This window comes from Saimiri boliviensis, chromosome 2 (assembly GCF_048565385.1).
Source record: "Saimiri boliviensis isolate mSaiBol1 chromosome 2, mSaiBol1.pri, whole genome shotgun sequence".
NCBI classification, from domain to species: domain Eukaryota; kingdom Metazoa; phylum Chordata; class Mammalia; order Primates; family Cebidae; genus Saimiri; species Saimiri boliviensis.
Window position 1 is genome coordinate 66,643,546 of NC_133450.1, and position 23,973 is coordinate 66,667,518.

The following is a 23,973-nucleotide window of genomic DNA, read 5'->3' on the forward strand; positions in this document are numbered from 1 at the left end:
GGAGAAGCGTGGGGAGGTGCTTTTGTTTGGTGACCTGGTGTCTGTCCTACGGTGCTGGGGTTTTTGAGATGTTGCTAGGGTCTGAAACAATGTAAAAGGTTCTGTTTAATAAATGTGAGAAAACAGTATCTGAAGCCTACTTTTGAAGACTTTTTTTTTTTTTTAACCTAGGGATCAATCCTTTGGTTGTGAGCTACTAGTCTTTACTTACCGGATTATCTTTCTGTCTGCCTTACTCTCTGTGTATCTTTCTGTCTCTCTTTCCTCATGTGTGTGTGTGCAGGTGTGTCTGCGTAGGTGTCTGTGTGTGACTGTGTCTGTGTGTACTTGTGTGTGTATGCCTGTGTGTGCAGGCACACGCACGTGTGTGTGTGCACATGTATCTTCGTGTGTATCTTTGCGTGCGTGTCTGTATGTGCATGTGTGCACAATTTGTGTCTCTGCGTGTGTGTCTGTATGTGCATGTGTGCACACATTTGTGTCTCTGCGTGTGTGGGCACACGTGTATTTCCCTCTGTCTCTGCTCCACGCATGTTCTCTGCTCTATTGTGCGTCTCTCTCTCTCATTGGTCTATCCAGAATTTCTGACTTAGGACGGAAGTCTTCACAGTTGAATTCACGGGTGCTGTCTTTCTCCCTTTTGCTTTTTCAGTTCCTCCAGGAGTGATCCAAAACGGAGCGCGAGTCCTGAGCCGAGGCCTGTTTCCTGGCGTGCGGCCGCTCCCCATCACTCCCATTGGGGTGACGGCGGCCATGAGGTAAGGGGTGTGTGCTGGGCAGAGCCAGCCTGGGGGTGGGAAGGGCAGCGTTCTGTCCACGGGTCCTCTTCTGGAGACAGAAAGGCTCTGCTTTGAACTAGTGACAGCAATAAACCTGGTTCAGGTGCTCAGAAATATGAAAGTAACCCCAAGAACTCCCAATCCAAATGCTACCATCTCTTTCTCGGGCCACCAGATGATCCGGGTCTCTTTACAGATGAGGAAATGGGAGCAAGTTAAATTAAGTTTCTTATTCTAAGAAAGCAGAGTAAGAGGTGGGTAGAAGGAAATGGAAGTCAAGATGTTCATTGGCCTTTAGGCTAACGGGTCTAGCGCTAGACCCAGCCCTGTCCCTCCCCTGTCCTGTGACTCTAGGCTGGTGTCCAAGCTCTGTGGGCCTCAGTCCCCTCATCTGTGAAACTCCTGCCTCCTACCAGGGGTTGCAGGGAAAATCAAATGCAAAATCACATGTGAGGCGAGCTTTGGTACATGGTCTATAAATAGCAGGTGGCATCATTCCCCTGCTTCCAAGAATGAGGTCAGCTGCCAAACCGCATGAACCCTTCCTTGGGACATTTCTCTCCTCCATGCTCTCCATCTCCGCTGCCAGCCCCGGATCAGGGTCCACCGCCAGCTGGGACCCTCACAGGCACCATTGCTGGAGCCTCTTCCCATCCGCCAGCTGCTTCTCCACCCACCCCTGCCCATCTGTCCACCGCTGTCAGCCCAGTTTCCTAACACGGTGCCCCACCAGTCGTCTGCAGAAGCACCTTCTGTGACTGCCCCTGCATCACCCTGACATTCCCGCCAGTCCTTCCTTCTCCTCGAGCCAAATGTGTTCCCCAAATATGCCCAGTATTGGCGCATCTTATTCACACAGTTTTCTCGGTGCACATGCCCCTCACCCTCATCTGCACGGCAGCGCATCCTTCAAGACCTGGCACAAAGTTGATCCCCTCCCAGCGCTTTTTTGAACGTGGTCTGGGAGCCAGCATCAGAGAAACTTCCCTTTGCCGTGAACCCCAGGCTCTGGTGTAGCCCTTCAGTGAGTGACCCTGTACGGTAGCAGTTTCTCTGTGTGTCCCTTTCTGTCCTGGGCGCTTTGTTTCCTGAGGATGAGGGCTAGGTCTCACCCAGATGGCTGATGCCTCATCACTATTGCAGGTGCCAGGCCCTGATTGCTTGTTTAGAAAAAGCCTGTCTCCCTGAGCTGTAACCCTTGAAGGTACCATCCCTCTCCTTCTGCATTTACCGATCAAAGTCTGTTTAGCTGGGCCTGAGAGAGAAGCAAGGTCAGACTCCCCTGCCATGTGCAGCTTCTCCATGAACTTGTCTTTTAACTCCTCCTGCTGTTATCAGGACCAAGTTGCATCATCTTGAGAGCAGACCAAAGCCTATAGCTTCTGATAAGGCAGGAAGTTGTTAGCAGTTGGAATAATAACTGATCATAAAACCACTCACTTCTACTAATCTGACCAGGGAATATTTTCCAAAACTACATGGATAGGATCTTCCTCTCGTACCTCTCCGGCGTCTTCCCTGGCTACTCTAAGGTCAGTCATTCTTGAGTTCCTAAGTGGTAAGCCTCTTCCCATGAAGCCAAAATACCGATGCTCTGGCCTCACGTTTCTGAAAAAGACACACTCTGTTTTTCATTCTTTTTTGAAAGCTTTCCCGTCTTGCCTCCTAGTTTACCTTTTTGGTTGAGAAGACTCAGGCTGTAGGTTATTTTTGCTTGGAGCAGCAATGTATTTTTATTAGCAGATTCTAAATATAGACTTACAGTTTATCCTCTTGACCCCCCCCCCCTTTTTTTTTTTTTTTCTTTTTTTGAGACGGAGTTTCGCTCTTGTTACCCAGGCTGGAGTGCAATGGCGCGATCTCGGCTCACCGCAACCTCCGCCTCCTGGGTTCAGGCAATTCTCCTGCCTCAGCCTCCTGAGTAGCTGGGATGACAGGCACGCGCCACCATGCCCAGCTAATTTTTTGCATTTTGAGTAGAGACGGGGTTTCACCATGTTGACCGGGATGGTCTCGATCTCTTGGCCTCGTGATCCACCCGCCTCAGCCTCCCAAAGTGCTAGGATTACAGGCTTGAGCCACCACGCCCGGCCGACCCCCCTTTTTTTTTAAGTGCCTTCAAGAGTAGTTTTCATTATGGGACCAGCCATGCCTTGTAGAAGGGCATGGAAAAGCCAGGCAGAAGGTTGACCTTCCACAGGAGCTGCCTTCTCGTTTTCATTCTTACCCATAGCATTTGTTATGACAAAGTTTACTGGTTAGTACCCCCTTGAGGTGTTGAGAAACACCTACCGATGGTTTCTTTCTGGTTAGAAAATAACCAAGTGCTGCAGCAGGAGCCAGTGCCCTTTCCCCACCACCCTCTCAGTCTCTCTATGGCACCCCCTGGTGGCAGAGCCTCACAGTCTTGTTTCTGTTGAGAGTTGCTGCTCAGCTAGTCCAGTGAGTGCCCCAGCTGCGCTCCTTCCAAAGTGAAAGAAAACAAAACAGCCTCTGAGCCAACTTGTGTATCAGATAGGTCCAGTAGGGAGACAGAAACCACACCAGGTATTTGAACAGAGAGATTTTAATGCCTTTCTGTTAACCAGCGCTGGGTGTGGTAGCTCATGCCTGTAATCTCAGCACTTTGCAGGGCTGAGGTGGGAGGATCACTTGAGGCCAGGAGTTCAAGACCAGCCTGAGCAACATAGGGAGACCCCAGCTCTACAAAGTTTTAAAAATTAGCTGAGGCCGGACACAGTGGCTCACGCCTGTCATCCCAACATTTGGGAGGCCGAGGCGGGTGGATCATTTGAGCTCAGGAGCTTGAGGCCAGCCTGGGCAACATGGTGAAACCCTGTCTCTATTTTTCAAAAAAATCACCTGGTTGTGGTGGCACACACCTGTGGTCCTAGCTACTGGGGAGGCTGAGGTGGGAGGATCCCTTGAAGCTGGGAGGTCAAGACTGCAGTGAGCTGAGATTGCTCCACTGCAGTCCAGCCTGGGCAACAGAGTGAGATCATGTAAAAATGAAAATGATTAAAAAGCAAACAAACCTATGAACCAAGTAGGAAGTTATTAACCAGGTAATTGAAAGGATAAAAAGAACTCAGGGTGTCACGGAGAGAGTAATTGCAGGAGGCAGCTAACCACCTCTAGGGCTGAGGGACCAAAGGGAAGAGGTTGGAATGATCGTCCCATGAAGCTGAAACTCACCTTTGCACAGGGGGCGGGGGCTCGGAACCAGACCTCGAAGGAAACGGCCTCTGATGGTGCTGGTGGCCTCTAATGGAATATAGTTCTGCAAGTGCTGGAAAAACTCAAACTGGGTTTGGCAACACAGGAATGAATGCTGCTGTGAGGTGCGGAGGCATTGCTGGGGCGGTGCAGGAACAAGAAACAGGCAGGAGCCAGTTCCAACTTTCTCCACCACCCTCTTGGTCTCTCTATGGCACCCCCCTGGTGGCAGAGCCTCACATGGAGCCTGGCAGTAAAGTCCAGCCCCAGCCCCAACCCCAGCCCCAGCATGGGAAACAGAGTTGAAGGGTGGGTTTGAGACTGAGTAGCAATAGCTTTGTAATGGCACAGCTCGCTTCATGTCTGTGCACTACAAAAGCATGTAGAGTCTAATTAGAGAGTGACTTTCCTGAGTATCATTAGTAGTTTTTAGCAAAATCATTTTGGTGAAATGTGCAACAGTTACATTTACATAGAGATAATCAGTAAAGAGGCCGGGCACCGTGGCTCACGCCTGTAATCCCAACACTTTGGGAGGTAAAGGAGGGTGGATCACCTGAGGTCAGGAGTTCAAGACTGGCCTTGGACCAACATGGTGAAACACCATCTCTACTAAAAATACAAAAATTAGCTGGGCATGGTGGTATGTGCCTGTAATCCCAGCTACTCAAGAGGCTGAGATGGGAGAATTGCCTGAACCCAGGAGGTGGAGGTTGCAGTGAGCTGAAATTGTGCCATTGCACTCCAGCCTGGGTGACAGAGCATGACTCTGTCCACCCCCCCCCCAAAAAAAATAGAGATAACCAGTAAAGAACCCCGTTGTGCATTAGCAGTTAGTTGTCCAAATACCAGTTCTGAACTTGCCCCCCTCATTTTTAAGGGAAATTAGGGGAAGCGGGGTAGTAAGCTCTAGAACATGAGGGGCACTTGCTTGTAATGTCTTTGCCCTCTTTTTGTAGGGCAAGTAGTAGACACTGCTTTTGGAAAGAAGGAACGCGAGCATAGCTGTGGAGGCATTTGCCTAATCAGTGTCTATAAAACCCATTAAGAAGTAAGTGCTCGAGGAAAAAAAATCTTGTTTTGCATTTTCACATTCATCATACTTTTAACATTTTTTAATTTGGCCGCATGTCAGTGGAACCTAAACGGAGCCAAGGCTGAAAGGAAAGCGGTCCAGGAGAGACGACAACACAGAATGTTATCTCCCAGATGGCGTGGCAGTGCCCAAGCGTTCTGTGTGTGCTCAGATGTTTACAGGGGTTGCTGCCCCAGTCTTTTCAGCTCAGGCCCAGGGCAGGCAGGAGAGTCATTAGCACCCACTAAAGACCAGTTTCCTACTCTCCTTTGTGTGACAGATTTTCCTTGTGAGTCTAAGCGACTTCTCCTTAAGTGAAAATATTTGTCTTTCAGGGATTTTTTTTTTCCCCTCCACTGAGTGGCAAAGGCCATGTTTGTTTGTCTTCACTCTGAAACTGTTATTGACATAGATGAAGTGTTACTTTTATTAGCTGCTCATTACACAGCTTCTATTTGCTGGGTTCCTTTGCATATAATTATGATGTGAAATCTCCTTGTAAGAGTATCTGTCAATAATGTAATTGACTTTACGGTGTTGACTTTTTACTCAATAACCTCCAAGACTGGCCCATCCTTAGACATTGGAAACCTGCTTATTTTTAAATTTGCCTGGGCGTTGAGTCCTCAAGACACATCATCCTCATAATAACTACCCACACATCTTAAAAGTTTTATGCCTGTGTCTTCGGCTGCTTTCCCAGGGAAATCCCTTGCAGAGGCTGCATTGAATGGAATACATGATTATAGCCCTGGGAGAGCTGTTGCTGGCCTTCATGGGAAGGAGGAGTCCCAGGCTTCTTACATTCACAGCATCGTGGGCTGCCCCTCACTCCAGGTTGGGCCGCAGCAACCCCCCTGGATCTCAGCCACCTTGCCTTTAACCCTTAGGGCTCATTTTGATCCCTATGTGACTAATCAGGTGGCAGAAAAAAAATGTCCAGGGCTTGCAAGAGGGTTGGGAGAAAGCTGATGGAAAGCCTGTTTTATAGCGACTGAGACAACAAAATATGCATGTGAACTCAAGAACCACATTTCCTGGGTCCACGTCCTGCAGCTATGTGACCTCGAGGAAGTACCCATGGGCTTCTCAAGAGGAAACCTGTGTCTGCCTCATGCATTATGAGGATTAATGCACAGCTATGTGCCTGGCATGCAGTCAGCATTATGTAGGTGTTCGATAAATTAGGAACATGGAAAGCCTCATGGATTCACCTAGCCTGTCTCCCACAGACCTTCCGGGTTTCCTTCCTGAGCACTGGAACCTTAGAAGAAGGCTTAGATTGAACTCATGTCACCTTCAGCACAGTGTGCATTTGTTGGCAAAGGCATTGGCTTTGAAGAGTGCTGGCCGTAATCTGGACTACAAGTCTTGACCACCCCACTTGTTATCAAATTACGCGAGAGTTCATGCAATCACCATCTAAGGCTACTTCATTTTATTTGGATCTCCAACAACCTTAAGTGACAACTGTACTTCCCACGAAACGTGAAGCAAGTCAGGCGTTGATGGTCTTACTGTAGTAGAAAATACTAATTCTTAAGGTCATGTCAAAATAGAATCATCAGGAAAACCCATCTCGGCCTAAGTTCTGCTCCGGGCCAACTGCTGTGTCAAGGGAGGCCTTGAGAAGATGTTTGTTATCAGGAGTTTAGAAAGGTGGCAACCTTTGGTATTAAGTAGGGTTGTAGTCCATTTATGTATCCTGAGGGTACATTGGCTACTGATCTTTTCTAGTGTTGTATTTTGTTCTGTATTTAAAGACCAAGCACCTGTTTGCCTGTGTCTTTGAAATCATGGTCTTTGAAGGCAATGACAAAACTCAGTATTCGATTTGCTTTGTAGTGGGAGGAGAGGAGAAAATACGAAAGAGCTAGGTGTAAGGGAAAAGGGAAAAAGAATCCCAGGTCACATGCAGCATGCACTGAATTCCTTCCTGGGCCACTGTGTCGGCAAGCATAATGTTTGCTTTGGGACATTCTGGTCCAGAAATTTAAACAACGACCAGCAAACTGTGAAATTTGATCAACATTCTAGAGGTGCTCCTCATATTTCATATCCATGACATGGATTAATGCCTCTGAAAGTACTGGTGGCTCTTTTTCCTGTTGTATAGAAAAATCCTCCAAACTCCCAATGATTCTGGACTGTTTTAAATGCAAAACAGTCCATGGAGGAGAGTTTTCGGATCACTCCTATTTGTGTTCTGTGATCTCTTGCTAAAAGGATATCGTGTCTATCTCAGTGGTTTAGGGGAGCAGTTTGCAGTTCATGGGAGGACACTGTGGTTCCCCTGGAGATTGCTACTGAGTTAGAACTCTTAGAGTTGTTGACCCTGGATACTTCCAGGAAGGGCTAACCACTGGGTCCCTGGACATCCTTCACCTTTTCTGCCATGCAGCTGCCAGACTGCAGAATTCGAGGGCTGATGGAAGGGATCTTAAACCTCACCTTGATTTTACAGCTGAGGCACAGGTAGAATCAGACAGGACTTTGTGGGAAAGGTAGGGAAGAACTGTAAACAACAAGTTAAATCAGTTGAGCTAATGACCTAAATGGCATCTCTCTCCTAGGTAAAATTCGATACCTGGTGAGGAGTATTTTATGCAACTTGCATTAAATGATTCTCTGCATGCTCCTAAGTATATTTCCTATCATTCTTTGTAGTGTTCATCTTCTTTACAGTTTGAGGGGGCTCTCTCTCTCTCTCTCTCTCTCTCTCTCTCTCTCTCTCTCTCTCCCCCCCGCCCCCGCTCTCGCTTTCGCTCTCGCTCTCTCTCTCTGTTTGAGACAGGGGTCTTTCTCTGTCACCCACGCCAGAGTGTAGTGTCACAGTGACAGCTCACTGCAGCCTTGTCCTCCCAGGCTCAACTGATCTTCCCACCTCTCAGCCTCCCAAGTAGTTGGGACTACAGGACCTCACTGCTGCTCCTGTCTACTTTTTCTATTTTTTGTAGCGAAGGCACCTTGCCATGTTGCCCAGGCTGGTCTTGAACTCCTGGGCTCAAACAATCCACACACCTCAGCCTCCCAAAGTGCTAGGATTATAGGTGTGAGCCACAATGCCCAGCCGAGTTTTTTAAATAATTAGAATGATACTATGTCCTTTTTAACTTTTTTAAAAATTCATATTAGGTTTATTTGTTTTATATAGCTGTAATTGAGTCATTTTCACTGCTGTATAATACTCCATTGTGTGACTATACCATCATTTTCTTAAAAAAGACATTTGGATCATTAGTGGTTCTCTGCTATTACAAACAGAGCTGCTGTGGAAATTCTTGTACATCTTGAATCTGAAGATTCAAGATGTCTAGGAGTGAAATTGTTGGTCTGCTTTACAAGGTTGTTTTGTAAAGTGCTTTATCCAGTTACACTGCCACCAGCAGAGTGTGACAGTTCCTAGTCCTCCCCATCTTCACACACATTTGGAGTTGTCATGCTTTGTCATTTCAACCAATCTAGTAGGTACATAATGGTATCTCATTGTAGTTTAATTTGTATTCCCTTGTTACTAAAGATGTTGCACAGTTTGTCATATATTTAATGGACTCTTTGAACATGTTATTTTATGGATTTCCTGTTTAAAATTTTGCTCATTTTTCTATTGGGCTCTTTTTTCCTTCTCGTCATAGGAGTTCTTGATATAGTCCACATATCAATCTGGCATTCATTACATATGTTGCAGATTTTCTAAGTTTGTGGATGGTCTTTTCACTCTCCTTCAGTTTCCATTCTTATTAATCGCATTTATCAATCTTTTTTTTTTTTTTGAGATGAAGTCTCACTCTGTCACCCAGACTGGAGTGCAGTGGTGCAGTCTCGGCTCACTGCAGCCTCTGCCTCTAAGGTTCAAGAGATTCTCATGCCTCAGCCTCCCAAGTAGCTGGGATTATAGGTATGCACCACCATGCCCAGCTAACTTTTGTAATTTTGGTAGAGACAGGGTTTCTCCATGTTGGCCAGGCTAGTCTTGAACTCCTGATCTCAGGTGATCTACCCATCTCAGCCTCCCAAAGTGCTGGGATTACAGGGGTAAGCCACCATACCCAGCCCTATCAATACTTTTTATGAAATCTGCATCTTAAAAATTTATCTCCCTATTCTGTGGTCGTATAGTCTTCTATAGTTTTTTCTAAAAGATTTCAAGTTTTTTCGGTTTCACATTTAAGTCTTACTATTTGAGTCTGTAATCCATCTGGAGTTTATGGTGTGAGACGGAGATACATTTAAATGTTTTTTCAAATAATAGTCAGTTATCCCCGCATCACTTATTAAGTAGCCCCTCTTTTTCCCACTGATATGAAGTGCTAGCTCTGATATATGTCAGGTTTCTTTATATTTGTGGGTTTATTTTGGGGGCTCTTGGTCCTATTTCATATTTTCCTGTACCGTGGTAATACCACAGTGTCTGAATTATGATACCTTTGTAAGTCTTAAGTCTGGGAGCCCATGTTCTCCCACCTTGTTCTTTTTAAAGTGTCTTTGCTGTTCTTGGCTCTTTGCAGTTGCATATAAATGTTTTAATCAGCTTGATACATTGCAAGCGGGGTGCAAACAAGAAAAACAAAAAGGCATCCTATTATGATTTCTGACTAGAATTGTATTGAATCTGTAGGTCAGTTTGGTGGGGATTAATACTCCTATATTGAAAGCCAGGTGCAGTGGTGTGCATCTGTAGTCCCAGCTACTCAGGAGGCTGAGGCGGGAGGATTGCTTAAGCCTAGGAGTTTGAGGCCAGCCTGAATATAGTGAGGCTCTGACTCTTAAAACGACAAACAGGTCCCTTTTGCATCTTTCAGTCCATGAGCATGTATAGTTGTCCATTTATTTAAATTCTCAGTGCCTCTCATTATACCTTTATGGTTTTTTCCTTAAAGTTCTTTTCAATTAGATTTATTTTACATAGTCTAGATTCTTTTTCATGCTGTTATAAATTTTACAAATGAATATGATATATTTTCTATTTGCTGCTAATATATGCAAATACAATTTATTTCACATTATTGATTTTTTGTCTAGCAACCTTGCTAAAAATAAACTGCATTAGTAATTCTTTTTTCTTTTCTTTTTTTTTAAAGCATATCAGCTATCATTAATGTTAGTGTATTTTATGTGTAGTCCAAGACAATTCTTTTTTTTTCTTTTCTTTCTTTCTTTCTTTTTATTTATTTATTGCATTTTAGGTTTTGTGGTACATGTGAAGAACATGCAAGATTGTTGCATAGGTACACACGTGGCAGTGTGATGTGCTGCCTTCTTCCCCATCACCTATATCTGGCATTTCTCCCCATGCTCTCTCTCCCCAACTCCCCACCCCCCACTGTCCCTCCCCTATCTCCCCCCGACAGACCCCGGTGTGTGCATTAGTAACTCTGACAGTTTATAGATTCTTCCATGTACAAAATCATATCTTCTGTAAATACTGATGGAGCTTTTCCCCTAATTATCGTATCTTTTCTTTTTCCTGTCCTATTGCACAGTCCAGGACCTCTGAATAGAAGTTATGGTAACAGGCATCTTTGTGTTATTTCATATTTTAAATGGACTGTGTTACTGATTCACAGTTGATAGGACATTAGTTAAAGGGTTCTTATGAAATATGCTTTATCATAACAAAAAGTTATTCTATTCATAGTTTGCTATGATATTTTATCATGTGTGGTTATTGAGTTTCATCAAAGAAAGTTTGCATCAAGGTAACTGTGAAATTTTTCTTTCTTTTTTTACTGTGGTGAATTACACTCTAAAGTTGTCATTTTGAGCAAAACTTGCATTTCTGAATATACTTGCTCATGATACATTTTTTTTTACATATTACTAGAGTTGTCAAACTCATGTTTTATTTATGAATTTTGTGTCTTTGTTTATAACCCATGTTTCTCTACTTCTGTCTTACTTAGTTTAGTGCCAAGATTACATTAGCCTCAGAAAAGGAGTTGAGGCATATTCACCCTTTTAGATAAACTCCGAAAGAGTTTATGTAAGACTGGAAATACCTATTGCTTCATGTTCATTGGAACTTGCTTGCAAAATAGTCTGGCACTGGTGTTTTCCTTTTGGGATGATTTTTAACTATTATTTTATGTAATGGTAATAGGATGACTTGTGTTTTTAAATTTGCTTTTGAATTTCTTTTGGCAACTCTAGAAATGTGTCCATATCACCTCAGTTTTCCAATATGTTGGCAAAGAGTTACTCATACTATACCTTGTCACCTTTTAAAACATCTTTTGTAACTATGCCTCTTTTTTATTCCTTATTTCATTTGTATCATTTCTTTTTTGCTTAATCTCACCACAGGTGTTTTGGGGTTTTTTTTGTTTTTGTTTTTTGTTTTCGAAGAATCGAGTGTTTCAATTAGCTATACTTTGCATTTATTCTCTATTCCATTGATTTCTGCTATTTATAATTTCTTTTTTGGATTTATTTTGTTTTTCTTTGTCTAGATAGGGTATTTTTGTGTCAAGCCTTTCTTCTTTTTTCATACAAGTGTAACGTTCTCATTTTCCTCACCCTACTGCTTATTGCATCCTGTAAGTTTTGTTATTTTTAAATTATTGTTAAGCTATAATTATTTTCTAATTGCCATTTTGATTTCTTTTTTGACCCTGAGGATTTTTTAAAGTGTGTTTTTTGAATTTCCAAACTGAAGAGAAGCTGGTTGTTTTAAATTTTGTTTTTAGTTATCTCTCAACATTGACTATGAATTTCAATACATGTGGTCAGCGAATTTATCTGTACAAGATTGCTTCTTTGAAATTTGTTGACACTTGCTATATGATCTAGAATATATCAGTTTTTTAAAAATATTTCCGCCAGGGGTGGTGGCTCACAACTATAATCCCAGCACTTTGGGAGGCTGAGGTGGGAGATTGCTTTAGGCCACAAGTTCAAGACCAGCCTGGCCAACATAAAGAGACCCCCGTCTCTATCAGATATAAATGGAAACTAAGTAAATAAGTAGATAAAGACTTAAAAAGATGTCATGTGTCCATCAAAAAATATCTTTTCCATTATTAGCACATGTTCTATGTTTATGTCCACTAGGTGAAATCTTCTCCATACTAAACTTTTATGTGTGTGTTTATGTGGTGTGTGTGTGTGTGTGTGTGTGTGTGTGTGTGTGTGTGTGTGTCAGAGAGAGAGAGAGAAGGAGAGAGAGAGAGAGCTTGATCAATTGTATACTGAAAGGGATGTATTAAAAATCTCCCATTCCAATGTGGATTTGACTATTTCTTCTTGTAGCTCTTTCAATTTCAGGCGTATATATTTTGAAGGTATTTTATTGGAACTATGCATGTTTAGAATTGTTTTATCTGCCGGGCGCGGTGGCTCAAGCCTGTAATCCCAGCACTTTGGGAGGCCGAGGCGGGCGGATTACAAGGTCAAGAGATCAAGACCATCCTGGTCAACATGGTGAAACCCCGTCTCTACTAAAAACACAAAAAATTAGCTGGGCATGGTGGCGCGTGCCTGTCATCCCAGCTACTCGGGAAGCTGAGGCAGGAGAATTGCCTGAACCCAGGAGGCGGAGGTTGCGGTGAGCCGAGATCGCGCCATTGCACTCCAGCCTGGGTAACAAGAGCGAAACTCCGTCTCAAAAAAAAAAAAAAAAAAAAGAATTGTTTTATCTTCCTGATGGGTTAAATCCTTAGAATGCTTCATGACTCTTTATCTGAAGTACTGATTTTTTCCCTGAAATCTACCTGGTCTCGTTTTAATGTTGCTCTACCAGCATAGCACAACTTGTCCCATTCTTTTACTTTTAACCTTTCTTTGTTCTGTTGTTTCAGATTGTCTCTTGCAGACAGCATATGGCTTCTTTTTTCGTTTTCAAATTTGAGCTCATCTGTACCTTGTAGCTGAAGATTTGTAGCCCATTTTTATTGACATTTTTGAGTTTGTTCCTGTTATCTGATTTTACATTTACGTCTGCCCCACTTTTTTCAGGTTTTTTTTTTTTCCTTTCTACCATTATTTTAAATTGATTCTCCCACTCCTCATTTCATTTCTTTCTACCTTCTAATGGTTTGGAAGTTACCCATTCTGTTTTTCTTCATTTGGTGTTGATCTAGAACTTTTAGCATGAATATTTTAAACTGTTTAAAGTTAATCAATAGCTTTAACCTCCTGATCAATACAGGGCTCTGGGATGCTTTAACTTCAATTCTGTCCACCTACCATTGATACGCTACATTTGTCCAGTACTTTTGTTCTTTTTCTTTTTTTTTAAAGCCACTTAGTCATTATTATTATTATTGTATTGTACAATCAATACCTGCCCACATTTTCCTGTCTTTTTTGAGATAGGATCTCACTCCTATTGCCCAGGCTGGAGTGCAGTGGCACGAGTACAGCTCACTGCAGCCTCAACCTCTGAGTTTCAGATGTTCCTGCCACCTCAGCCTTCCGAGTAGGTGGGACTACAAGCACACACCACCATGTTCAGCTAATTTTTTGTATTCTTAGTAGAGGTGGGGTTTTGCCATGTTGCCCAGGCTGGTCTCGGAACACCTGGGCTCTAGAGATTCACTTGCCTCAGCCTCCTGAAGTGCTGGGATTACAGGTATGAGCACCCAGTGTACGTTTTCTTGACCGATCATTTCTTCTTACGTCACAGATCTTCCATTTTGGATCATTTTTCTTTTTCCTGAAATACATTCTTAAGAAGTTCCTATGGTGAGGGTTCATTTGTAGTTAAAGCTCTGAATTTTTGCCTGAAAAGATATGTTTTGCCCTTGTCCTTAGAAGATAGTGTTACTGGATATAAAATTCTAGATTGACAGTTACTTTCTCTCTTGAGAATACTGTTCCACTTTCTTCTGCTTCACTTATTTTATCTTAATCAGTACTTCAGGTGATACATTTTCTTTCTACTTCTTTAAAATCTTTTGGTCTTTTTTTGTGTGCTCTAAAGTTTGACTGTGATGTGTCTAAGTACAGACTTTATTTTCTTTACCCCGCATGGGACGTGTTGGCTTTCTGAATCTGAAGATTAGAACTGTCATCGAAACTAGAAAGTTCTAGCCACTTTCTATTCAAGTGTTTGAATCTCTTCCCCGTTTTTTCTTTTCACTGGAACTCTAGTTAGATTTACGTTGGTTCTTCTTTCTGTGTTCCATCTCATCCAGCCTTTCTTCCATGTTCTCTATCTCTGTCTCTTTCTGCTACATTTTATGTGATATCTTCAGGTCCGTCTAACAATTCACTAACTTTTCTCTTCAGTTACATTGAGTTTTTTAGGAGCACCTTCAGTGTAGATTAATTATTTTTGAGGCAGGATCTCGCTATGTTGCCCAAGCTAGTCTTGATCTCTTGGGCACAAGCAGTTCATCTGCCTCAGCCTCTTGAGTAGCTGGGATTACAAGTGTGAGCCACCATGCTTTGCATTGATGTTTTTAATTCAAAGATTCTATATAGGTTTTATCTCTAGAAGTTCTGTTTACTGCTTTCCAATATAGTCTGATCTTCCTTTCTAATATTTTACAGTTCCCTCCTTTATTTCTTTAAACATACTAACTTTACATTCTGTAACTAATTATTTCAACATTTGTAGTCTCTGCTGGTCAGATTCGGTCATTTCTTTGTTCTGTTGTCTCTGGCTTATGGTTGCTTATTCCTATTGTGCTTAATGTTTGCTTTTGTTTTTTACGAAGCTATGTTCTTGAAATCTTATCCATGGAAATCTCTTGTGGCTTGGGTTTAAAGTATGTTCTTCCATAGAGGATTTGCTTTTAAAACCTCTGTTGGGAGCCTGGAGAAACAGTATACCTGAGGCCACTTTAACGCTCTTAGAGGATCCACAGTAACCAGGAGCAGCCAGAATCAAGCTTCCTGCTGTTCCCTTCCCACCTCCCACTGATTGAGTTTGGGTTCTTGTTCCACTGTGAGGACAGACGTTTGTTGTAGAGAAACCTTGGCTTTCTTGGTTGCCTAGTTGCCTTATTGCTCACAGTGCAGGTTATTTTTAAATGTTTTATTTGCGTGTATGTCTGTGTGGGTCTCTGAATATCCCTTATTTTCTAGTGAACTCAGCAATGTCTTTAAAATATGTCACTGGCCGGGCGCAGTGGCTCACGCCTGTAATCCCAGCACTTTGGGAGGCCAAAGGGGGTGGATCACCTGAGGTCAGGAGTTTGAGACCAGCCTGGCCAACGCGGTGAAACCCCGTCTCTATTGAAAACACAAGCATTAGCAGGGCGTGGTGGTGTATGCCTGTAATCCCAGCTACCCAAGAGGCTGAGGCAGGAGAATCACTGGAACCCAGAGGGCAGAGGCTGCAGTGAGCTGAGATTGTGCACCACTGCGCTCTAGCCTGGGCGACAGAGCAAGACTCCTTCTTCAAAAGAAGTTACTGTACATGATCTAGGATCTTGTGTATTATAGTCAGAAGAGTACCTTCCAAATGTCTGTTTTGCCACCTGGCTGGAAGTGGAAGTCTCTGGTCATCTCTTCTCTTCCATGTCTGTTTGCAGTTGATTTCCAAAAGAAGCTTTCAACTTGCTCCAGTCCCCTGCTTCTACAACCCCATTAATTCGATCCGCTTTTCACATTTGGCAAAAGATCAAAGTCCTTGAGTAAATCCCTGGGGAGGACAACTACTCTACATGATATCCTCTAGATTTAGAGCCATTAGTTCCAGAGAGATCCCTAGTGCACCAGGTAAGAGGCAGACAAGGACGCATGCTCATCATACTGTAGTGGAACACCTGATGAATTGGTTAAGCAAACAAACAAAAACTAGCAGATGGCCATGTCACAAACCCACACCTTGACTTGTTAGTTGCAAGCATTGCTCATTCTGGGTCTGAACTCATGTGATTTCTCACTGAAAGTTTGATGTTTTCCAACTATTTGACAAGAGAATGAATACCGGGTTTTATTTGGGATGAACAGCACGTGGTTTTGCTGAGCCATGTGCGTTAAACTTTTAAAATCAGGTGGCTCTGGTGTATGCTGATTTATGCTAATTGTGAGATCGTTACACATAAATTCGGCTAAAACTGAAAAGTTGCAGGCATTTCGTATGTATCACATGTTCGTTTCAATGAATGATTTTTAAGAAAGTGGCTAGAAACTCACCTTCCAACATGTTTAGAATGGCTAGTTTCTTGTAAGCATTTGTTGCCCTATAATGGCGACCTCTGTGTTGGGAAGCATTTGACACCAAGTCAGTGCAGCCGGCTTGCACCATCGTGAATAACATTGCACCAAGTTATTAATAATTGAAGGAGCTTGTCACTTCCTGCTGAGTTTTGTGCGTAATTTATGGATTATATAAACCCATGCTAAAATCTTAGGGAAGGTTAATTTCATCAAATGAAAAGAGACATTTATGTTTTAATTCTCACTCCCCGAAGTTATGCCTGTATACCTGTTTTCATCCAGAAATATTGTCGGTGGATTATTAGTTTTAGTTTTCTGTCTTCATCACAGTAAACTTCCTTCTTCAGGAGTGACAGGGAGATATTTAAAATTCCTGCTTGAAGTATATTTGAGACTGTCTGGGCCACCTCACTCCACAACCGTGCGGCTCTCTGAGCTTGCACTTCTGTGAAATGGGTGGGATAGGCCGGTGTTCTAAGAGGTGGGCCATGGACCCTCTGCTGGCATGCAGCGTGACTCTAGGTGGTACCAGAGACTCTGCCCCACGCAGCATCACATCAGGGGCTGTTCAATCATTCTTTTTTCTACTCTCCCTTTAATCCATGGGATCTCTGTAAGAAGAAAGTTTCCGTTTGGATCCACCACATATTTTAGCCCTTCTTTAATGCTGCTACTGCCCCGTTTAAGAAAGAGAGCGTCACCTCAGGCTGGAAGCCACTCCTCTTGTCATAGTGTGGAGCTTCAGCTGAATATCACCGCTTTGGTTCTGGTGTATTTCTCCCCCTTCCTAAAACTACGTATTTAAAAAAATATTCAAACTTGTGAAAAAAGGGAAAGAAAATCACAATGAATAGTGCAGATTCTTTACCTAGATTCACCACGAATCGGCACTGGGGAGCACTTGCTTCGTTTCTCACTCATGATTCTCCCCTCTCTGTGTTCAGAGGGGGATCATGTTCTGCTGAACTGGTAATGACGTGGGTTGGAAGCCCCAAGTTATTTTTTAAAAGAAGCATTCAGAACTGAACTGATTTATTAAAAGCTAAACATAGCCCACTTTACTCATTCAAGTATAGTTAGATTTACTGTGAAACTTTTTGATGTTCAGTGGGTGAATTATTTTTGTATTTTACAGTAGTTCCCTCAAATGACAAAGATCAAGAGAACCCTAGGAGACTTTCGTTTTCATTTGCTTTAATAACTATTAATAACTAGCTGTATGATTAATTACATTTGCCAAGTTTCATATTTGGTAACATCTCAAAGTAATCTTATCTCAGCCATCTTTATGCACCCAAGACAACAGCCAAGAAATAGGAGGTCTGCAGGAAGCAGATATGGAGGAGGCCAGACCCCAAAGCTCAGGGGCTGTGTTCACAGGCAAAAGCCCTTGAGGAACTCCTCTGGAAGGCCCTGTTTCCTCTGACTTGGTGCTCGGTTCCCATACACCTCCTGGCCCAGAATAGAAAGAGAAAACAAGACTGCTCATAGTAAACAAGTCACAGCAGCAGGAAGTCACAGGATTCGGACGGCAAGTCAACATGATCAGGCAGCACCACAAAGAACCTTCCTCTGTGCTCAGGACAGTCCGTTTAATCCTCACACAGCCCCATAAGGTAGATGAGGAAGCTGAGCCTTCAGGAAGTAAAACGGCCTGCTCAGATATGAGCACAGACACATGTGGCTTGCAAGACAGGCTTTATCCATAAGGATTTGAGGGAGATGGTGTGCATCTGGGATCACAGAGCACAGGACACAAGCTGGGACCCTTCCGGGACTCACTGGGACTTCAGTCTACAAATGCATACGTTATAAGTGCTGAGGTTCATCATGAGGCTCTTGGACATCTAGCAAAGGCTGAGTTTTGATAATGACCCTTATGCATTTTGCGGGTGGACACAATGGTATGGAGTCTCTCCCCCAGTCTAAATTTAGCAGAGTGCCACTGGCCCTGGGACCCCAGGAGAGCGACTCCTTCGCGTCGCTCCCTACCGCACCCTTTCATCAGGGACTCGTTCCCTTCCCCTTTCACTTTCTATATGGGACACAACTGAAGTCAGCCTGAGCCTCAAGCCCCATGAGGGTGACAGGAGAAAAGCCAGGGTAGAGATGATCACTACTGTTACCTCATTGGTGGTCCTGACCCCACAGCCATCCTATCAGTGCTGTATCCCCAGGCAGTGCCCAGTGAGTCATGGGGGTGGAGACCCACGGTCACCCCAAGCTTCATACTCGCGGCCACACAATTCCACCTGCTGCTGCACTTCTCAGTATATCTGTTGTGTCCACTGTACTGGCACAGCGATAGCTACTGGGGACCTAGCAGTAACCACACCCTGTCTTGTGGATCCGGCTCTCTAATAGGACACCTCAATGGACATCATCACCATGCAGTTCATGATGATGGTAGGGAGCATCCTCTATGGAGGGAAAGTAAGAGTACTTACAGTTGTGGTCACCTACTCAGGAAAAGTATGGTCATGTTCCCCAGAACGCTTAGAAATGGATCGCAAGGTAGATGAGCTTACAGGAAACCAGACCAGTGTGGTGCAGTAGAACAGTTCTCATCTCTGCCAAATCTTCAGCCCTGTATCCGAGGTCGGATGCCATGTCTTCCACAGAACGTTCCTGGTATCTACCCTTCGTCCCCTTCAGCTATAAGTGACTCTTCTCTTCTTCAAGTATTAATCCCTCTGAAGGCTGGGTGCCAGGTACTACCAGACAGGCAGCTGCCTCCAAGACCCGAGGAGCGTAGGCCCTAACCAGGAATAAGCTTCACAGCCATTGCCCTCAGGCCAAGTCCTGGTCCAGGCACCTGCAGGCATTAACTCACGTCCACGGCCCAGCAGCCACGGGGAGCAGGTGTAGTTACTTCTCCCTCTTTGCCGATACGGAAAAGCACAAGGGATGTAAGAGCATCACTCAGACGTAAAGGCACGAAGAAATTATCGGAGGTGTGATGAGCGCTGCAGAGGCTTGATAGGCATGAGTAGCAGGGACCTGGTTCTAAGAAAATCACAAAGGAGTGGGGCTCTGGTAATATAGCTGAGACCTCAAGTTTGAGAGTCAGACTTTGATTCCAGTCCCTACTCTGCAAGTGATTAGCTGGTTAACTTTAAGTAAATCACTGAACCTCTCCAGGCTTCACTTCAAGACACTGTAAAATAAGGATGCTAATATCCACTTCACGGAGTTAAACACGGTCCTCTGCTCAGACTTAGCAGAGCACCTGGCAGGTGTTGAGTTCGGGAAATCATAGCTTATTGCTCTCTCGTCTGTGATGTGACCCTGACTTGCCTTTCTGTTTGGCTGCAGCATTGCTGTGGCGGTGTCTATATCCAATCCAACCCTCGCTAAGATCATTGCATTTCTATTAGGCGCTCAGTGAATATTCGTAGATTGCATGAACAAGGAAGGGAATACGTGAGTGAGTAGCTGTCACCACATGGCAGGTATCTTCGCTGAACACTAGTTTAGTCTTCTGACAAAAGCCTCCAAATGTAGCAGCTTCAGACAAGAGCAGGTGTTTTTCTCTGAAGTACCCAGCCAACATCGTCTGGCGGTGGCTGATTCCGCAGTGTTGGCGGGGACACGAACCAAGCACAGCTTGATTTTTATGGTTTAATGTAAGAGACGGAGCCTCCACCACTGTCACTTGAGAAGACTGTTGTTTTGATGTCTCAGCCACACAAATGGAGTGAAACTGCCAATGATAGGAGATAAGCAGGGGAGACTGAGGTGTCAGGATTTAGGACCTTGCCTTCAAAGCAGAGCCACGTGTTGCCCCACGGTTTGCGAATGGCTCCGTTAAATGCGAAGGGGCTGATGTTTGAATGCAGGCGGGCTGCCGGGTGCCCCCATCCGAGGAGGTCTGACTGTGTCCCCTCTTTGTCTCCCGTCCTTCCCCACTGCCCTCGCTCTGCAGGAACGGCATCACCAGCTGCCGAATGCGGACTGAGAGCGAGCCGTCCTGTGGCTCCCCCGTGGTCAGCGGAGACCCCAAGGAGGATCACAACTACAGCAGTGCCAAGTCCTCCAATGCCCGGAGCACCTCGCCCACCAGCGACTCCATCTCCTCCTCCTCCTCCTCGGCCGACGACCACTACGAGTTTGCCACCAAGGGGAGCCAGGAGGGCAGCGAGGGCAGCGAGGGGAGCTTCCGGAGCCACGAGAGCCACAGTGACACTGAAGACGATGACAGGAAGCACAGCCAGAAGGAGCCCAAGGATGCCCTGGGGGACAGCGGGTACGCATCCCAGCACAAGAAGCGCCAGCACTTCGCCAAGGCCAGAAGGGTCCCCAGCGACACACTGCCCCTCAAAAAGAGACGCACCGAAAAGCCCCCTGAGAGCGACGATGAGGAGATGAAAGAGGCAGCGGGGTCGCTCCTGCACTTAGCAGGGATCCGGTCCTGTTTGAATAACATCACCAATCGGACGGCAAAGGGGCAGAAAGAGCAAAAGGAAACCACGAAAAATTAAAAACAAGTCACTGATTTGTTTTGAACTTACGGCCATTTGGTTTCAGCATGTCAGGAGATTTCTAATGATTTGTGGCAATATCAGCAATTATTTTTCTTTTTTCTTGTTTTGTTTTTGGTTTGGTTCTCTTTCTTTTCCTTTTTATTTTTTTAATTTGCCCCCTCTTCTTTGTTTTGGGCCCTTAAGAATTTTATTTTTAAAGGAGATTGAAGCCATAGAACTCATACTGACACTCAGCTGTTTTACAAAAGCTTTTCATTATCTGAAGACAAAAACCGAAAAAGCCAAAATTACCATTGCTTCCTCCAGCTTGTCAGAAACCTGTGGCTGAATCCGCAGGGATGTCAACGTCAATGTCGCAGGAACACACATTTGGCACCTAGAAGTCACCCGTGCAAAGTAGTCATCGTCCAGGCCCAACCCTTAGGTTTAAAATGCCAGGTTGTCCACCCCATTGGGTTCACTGAGTAAAGGCACATAAAGCAACTGAGGAGAAGGAGGAACCTCTCGTCTGCCTAGGAGCAGACCCAAGCCTGTGGCTCCAGGCATCTGATGGTGCCAGGAAAGCCGCTGGAATTGTCACGGCAAGCACAGAGGGCCGGCCACCAGTCCTCTGTGCTTCCAAACCCTGAAGCCCGATGACATCTTACGAGGTGGACGTTGGACCGTTCATGTACATCGGGTGTCAGTGACTCATGGAGAAGAAATGGGGTAAATTTTTAGTGATGTTGCTAATTATTGAATTCTGTTCTCTATTAAATTAAGAAAATGTTCCAAAAGCCATCAGCCTGAAGGTTGGCCCTGTGCTCACACACACACACACACACACACACACACACACACACACACGACAGAGATGCACACACACATACAACATACCACACACAAGAAGGAGAGTGAGAGAAAACTGATAGAGAAAACAAGCTGTGTCTTTTTAACTGCCCAAGTGAAAAGCACCCAAGTCCAGGAAATGACAGTAGCTGTTAAGGAAAGGAAATAATGGTATAAATCTTTTTCTCTCAAAACTTTGATCCAAGTGAAAAGAAAACCAGAAACAGAAAGCTATAGAACCTGCCATGTGTATTGTGGTGTATTTTTAAAAGATTAAAGGCACATTGACAGACAAAAAAAAAAAACAAAAAACAAAGTAAAACATGGCGAAGAAAATAAAATAACTCCTATACTGCCCTCAAAATGGAGTTTGCAATTAATGTGAGTCAGGATTCATCTTTGCAAAAATCAATGATTTCCACATTCAGCCAGTGTAGCCAGCAGAAATTTCTGATCCACAATGCATGGATTCCTTTGAAGAAAAAAAAGAAAAAGAAAAAAAATCACAAAAACAAACTTTTTTTATTCAAAAGTAACAACGTTCTTGTAAGGTAAATAATGTATTTAGCATGAAGCATGAATTATTTTCATATAAATATAGAAAATAGAGAAAAGGTGATGCCTCTAATTTTTAAGCCCTTACGCTTAGAGGTTCTTTTGGTTTTCTTCTTTTTTTCTTTCCTTTGCTTTCTTTTTCTCCTTTTTTTTTTTTTTTTTTTTTGTTGTTGTTGTTGTTGTTTTTGTTTTTGGGTTTTTTTCGGGTTATTTCGTTTTGGTTTTTTGAAGCAGGTGTTTAAGGTTTAACCTTCTTCAGGGACAAATTCTGACTGTTGGGGAACTTATTCTGCAATATAAAAATATCTTCACGCTCTGGTAGGGCTTGGATGGTTGAACTCTGTACTGCCTTGTGTGCACTCCAGCCCCGACCCCCTCTGATTCTCTGTTGAAAGTGTGTCCTTTTTCTCTGTCTGTACATGTTTAACATGACGCAATAATTTGAGGGCAAACTTAGTAGTGAGTGTGTATGATAGAATCAAGAGAATTATGGGACGCTTACTTGAGAAAATCATTACCGTGATTTGGTTCTAGGAAAAAGGCAGTGAATACTTATGCAAATTAGCCAGAAGAAGGGGAACCGTGCTAATGGGCCTTATTGGGTGATGGGGACGAGACGGGGTTCGCGTGAAGGAGGAAACGATGTGAGGTAGGAAAGGCCAGCCCCAGACGTCCTGTCGCCAGGATGCCATGTAGGAAGCAGGGGCCGGCTCTCGCTACCACTTCAGCACACTGACCAACCTGGAATTCAGACCACCTAGATTGTAAGAGCTGAGTTTAGAAACCAGACGATGTCATGCGGCCCAGAAACTCCTGTTGTTACCTTTGCCTAAGACATTTTCTCGGGGGTGGTCCAAAGAGAAATCTCTATAAAAGAATATGATCTTCCATCCCAGTGGAGGGAAATTTCAAAACACAAACAGCCACTACTGTGGCTCAGGATACAATGTGTGAGGAGAGGGAGGGAACGAAGATGACCTTAACTTTGAAAAAGGGGACTGCTGTGGGTCAAAGCCAAGCCCCTCTGCCAGGATCAGGTAGTGTCAGAAGCTCCACCAGCCCAGACACTGGGAACTAACTGGTGCATTCCCCACACTTACCTTCTGGTGGGTTGCTGATGAGAGAGCCTGAAGAAACCTACACCTCTATACAGCAGGTCCAATTCATGACCTGAAGCTGAATAATCCTTCCAGCATCTTTTTTCAGGGTCTAGATGGGAATCAAGTATTTTTTGCAGTGCTCTGTTCCCTCCGTCTCCCCAAACATCTGACACCCTAAAAGCCATCCACAGCTATGGAGCCTGAGCGACACCTTGATTTGTGTTGTCACCTGACCAAGCCTAAAGACCTCCAGCTCAGTCTCCCACCTCCCCACCCCCACCCGCACCGCACCCCCGACGATAAAAGTCAGACCTCTCTTCTGAAAGGCAGAGGTTAATAACATTCAGGACTGTTTCTGGCCGTGGACTTCTTCCAATTAACCCCCCCCCTCCCACAGTGGGCTGTCTCCCTCATTTCATTTTTCTAAAGGGGCAGAGGCCTCTTTTAGAAACTAATAAAATGCAATGTGTGTGATTTACTTTTCTGATCTCTTTGAGAAATAGAGAAATATCTTATAAAAGTGTGTTCTTAACTCCAGAACCACTCTTTTTGCATAAATACCTCATCGGGCAGCTTTCTAAGTGATTTTCCTGAGTCTCCCTTCGTTGGATCTGCTGGAAGACTTGTTGGGGAACCTTTAGTGAGGGTACTTCTTCCTATTTTTCTTCTGTTTTTGGAGGCATACACATTATGCATAACCAAAACAATGGCTCAATTGTGTTTGACTTTGTGTTTTGATTGTTGAGAACAAAAACAAAACGTATCAATGTGTATGTGGCTGTTCTTAGTGAATTCATTGCAGAATGAGGTTGTCCGTGTCCTTAACA

The 23,973-nt window shown here is 44.1% G+C and overlaps 1 protein-coding gene across 16 annotated transcripts in view; it reads left to right on the forward strand.

Moving 5' to 3' along the window:
* The window catches only part of FOXN3 (forkhead box N3), a 470,182-nt gene extending 448,375 nt beyond the window's left edge, over positions 1-21,807 (forward strand). For all 16 annotated transcript variants that reach the window (XM_074393488.1, XM_074393486.1, XM_074393483.1 and 13 more), the window contains 2 exons: positions 653-758; positions 20,105-21,807. In XM_074393488.1, coding sequence (XP_074249589.1) covers positions 653-758; positions 20,105-20,660 — 662 coding nt within the window. In that variant the 3' untranslated portion in view covers positions 20,661-21,807. The remainder of the gene's footprint in view (positions 1-652; positions 759-20,104) is intronic.
* The last annotated feature ends 2,166 nt before the right edge of the window (positions 21,808-23,973 follow it).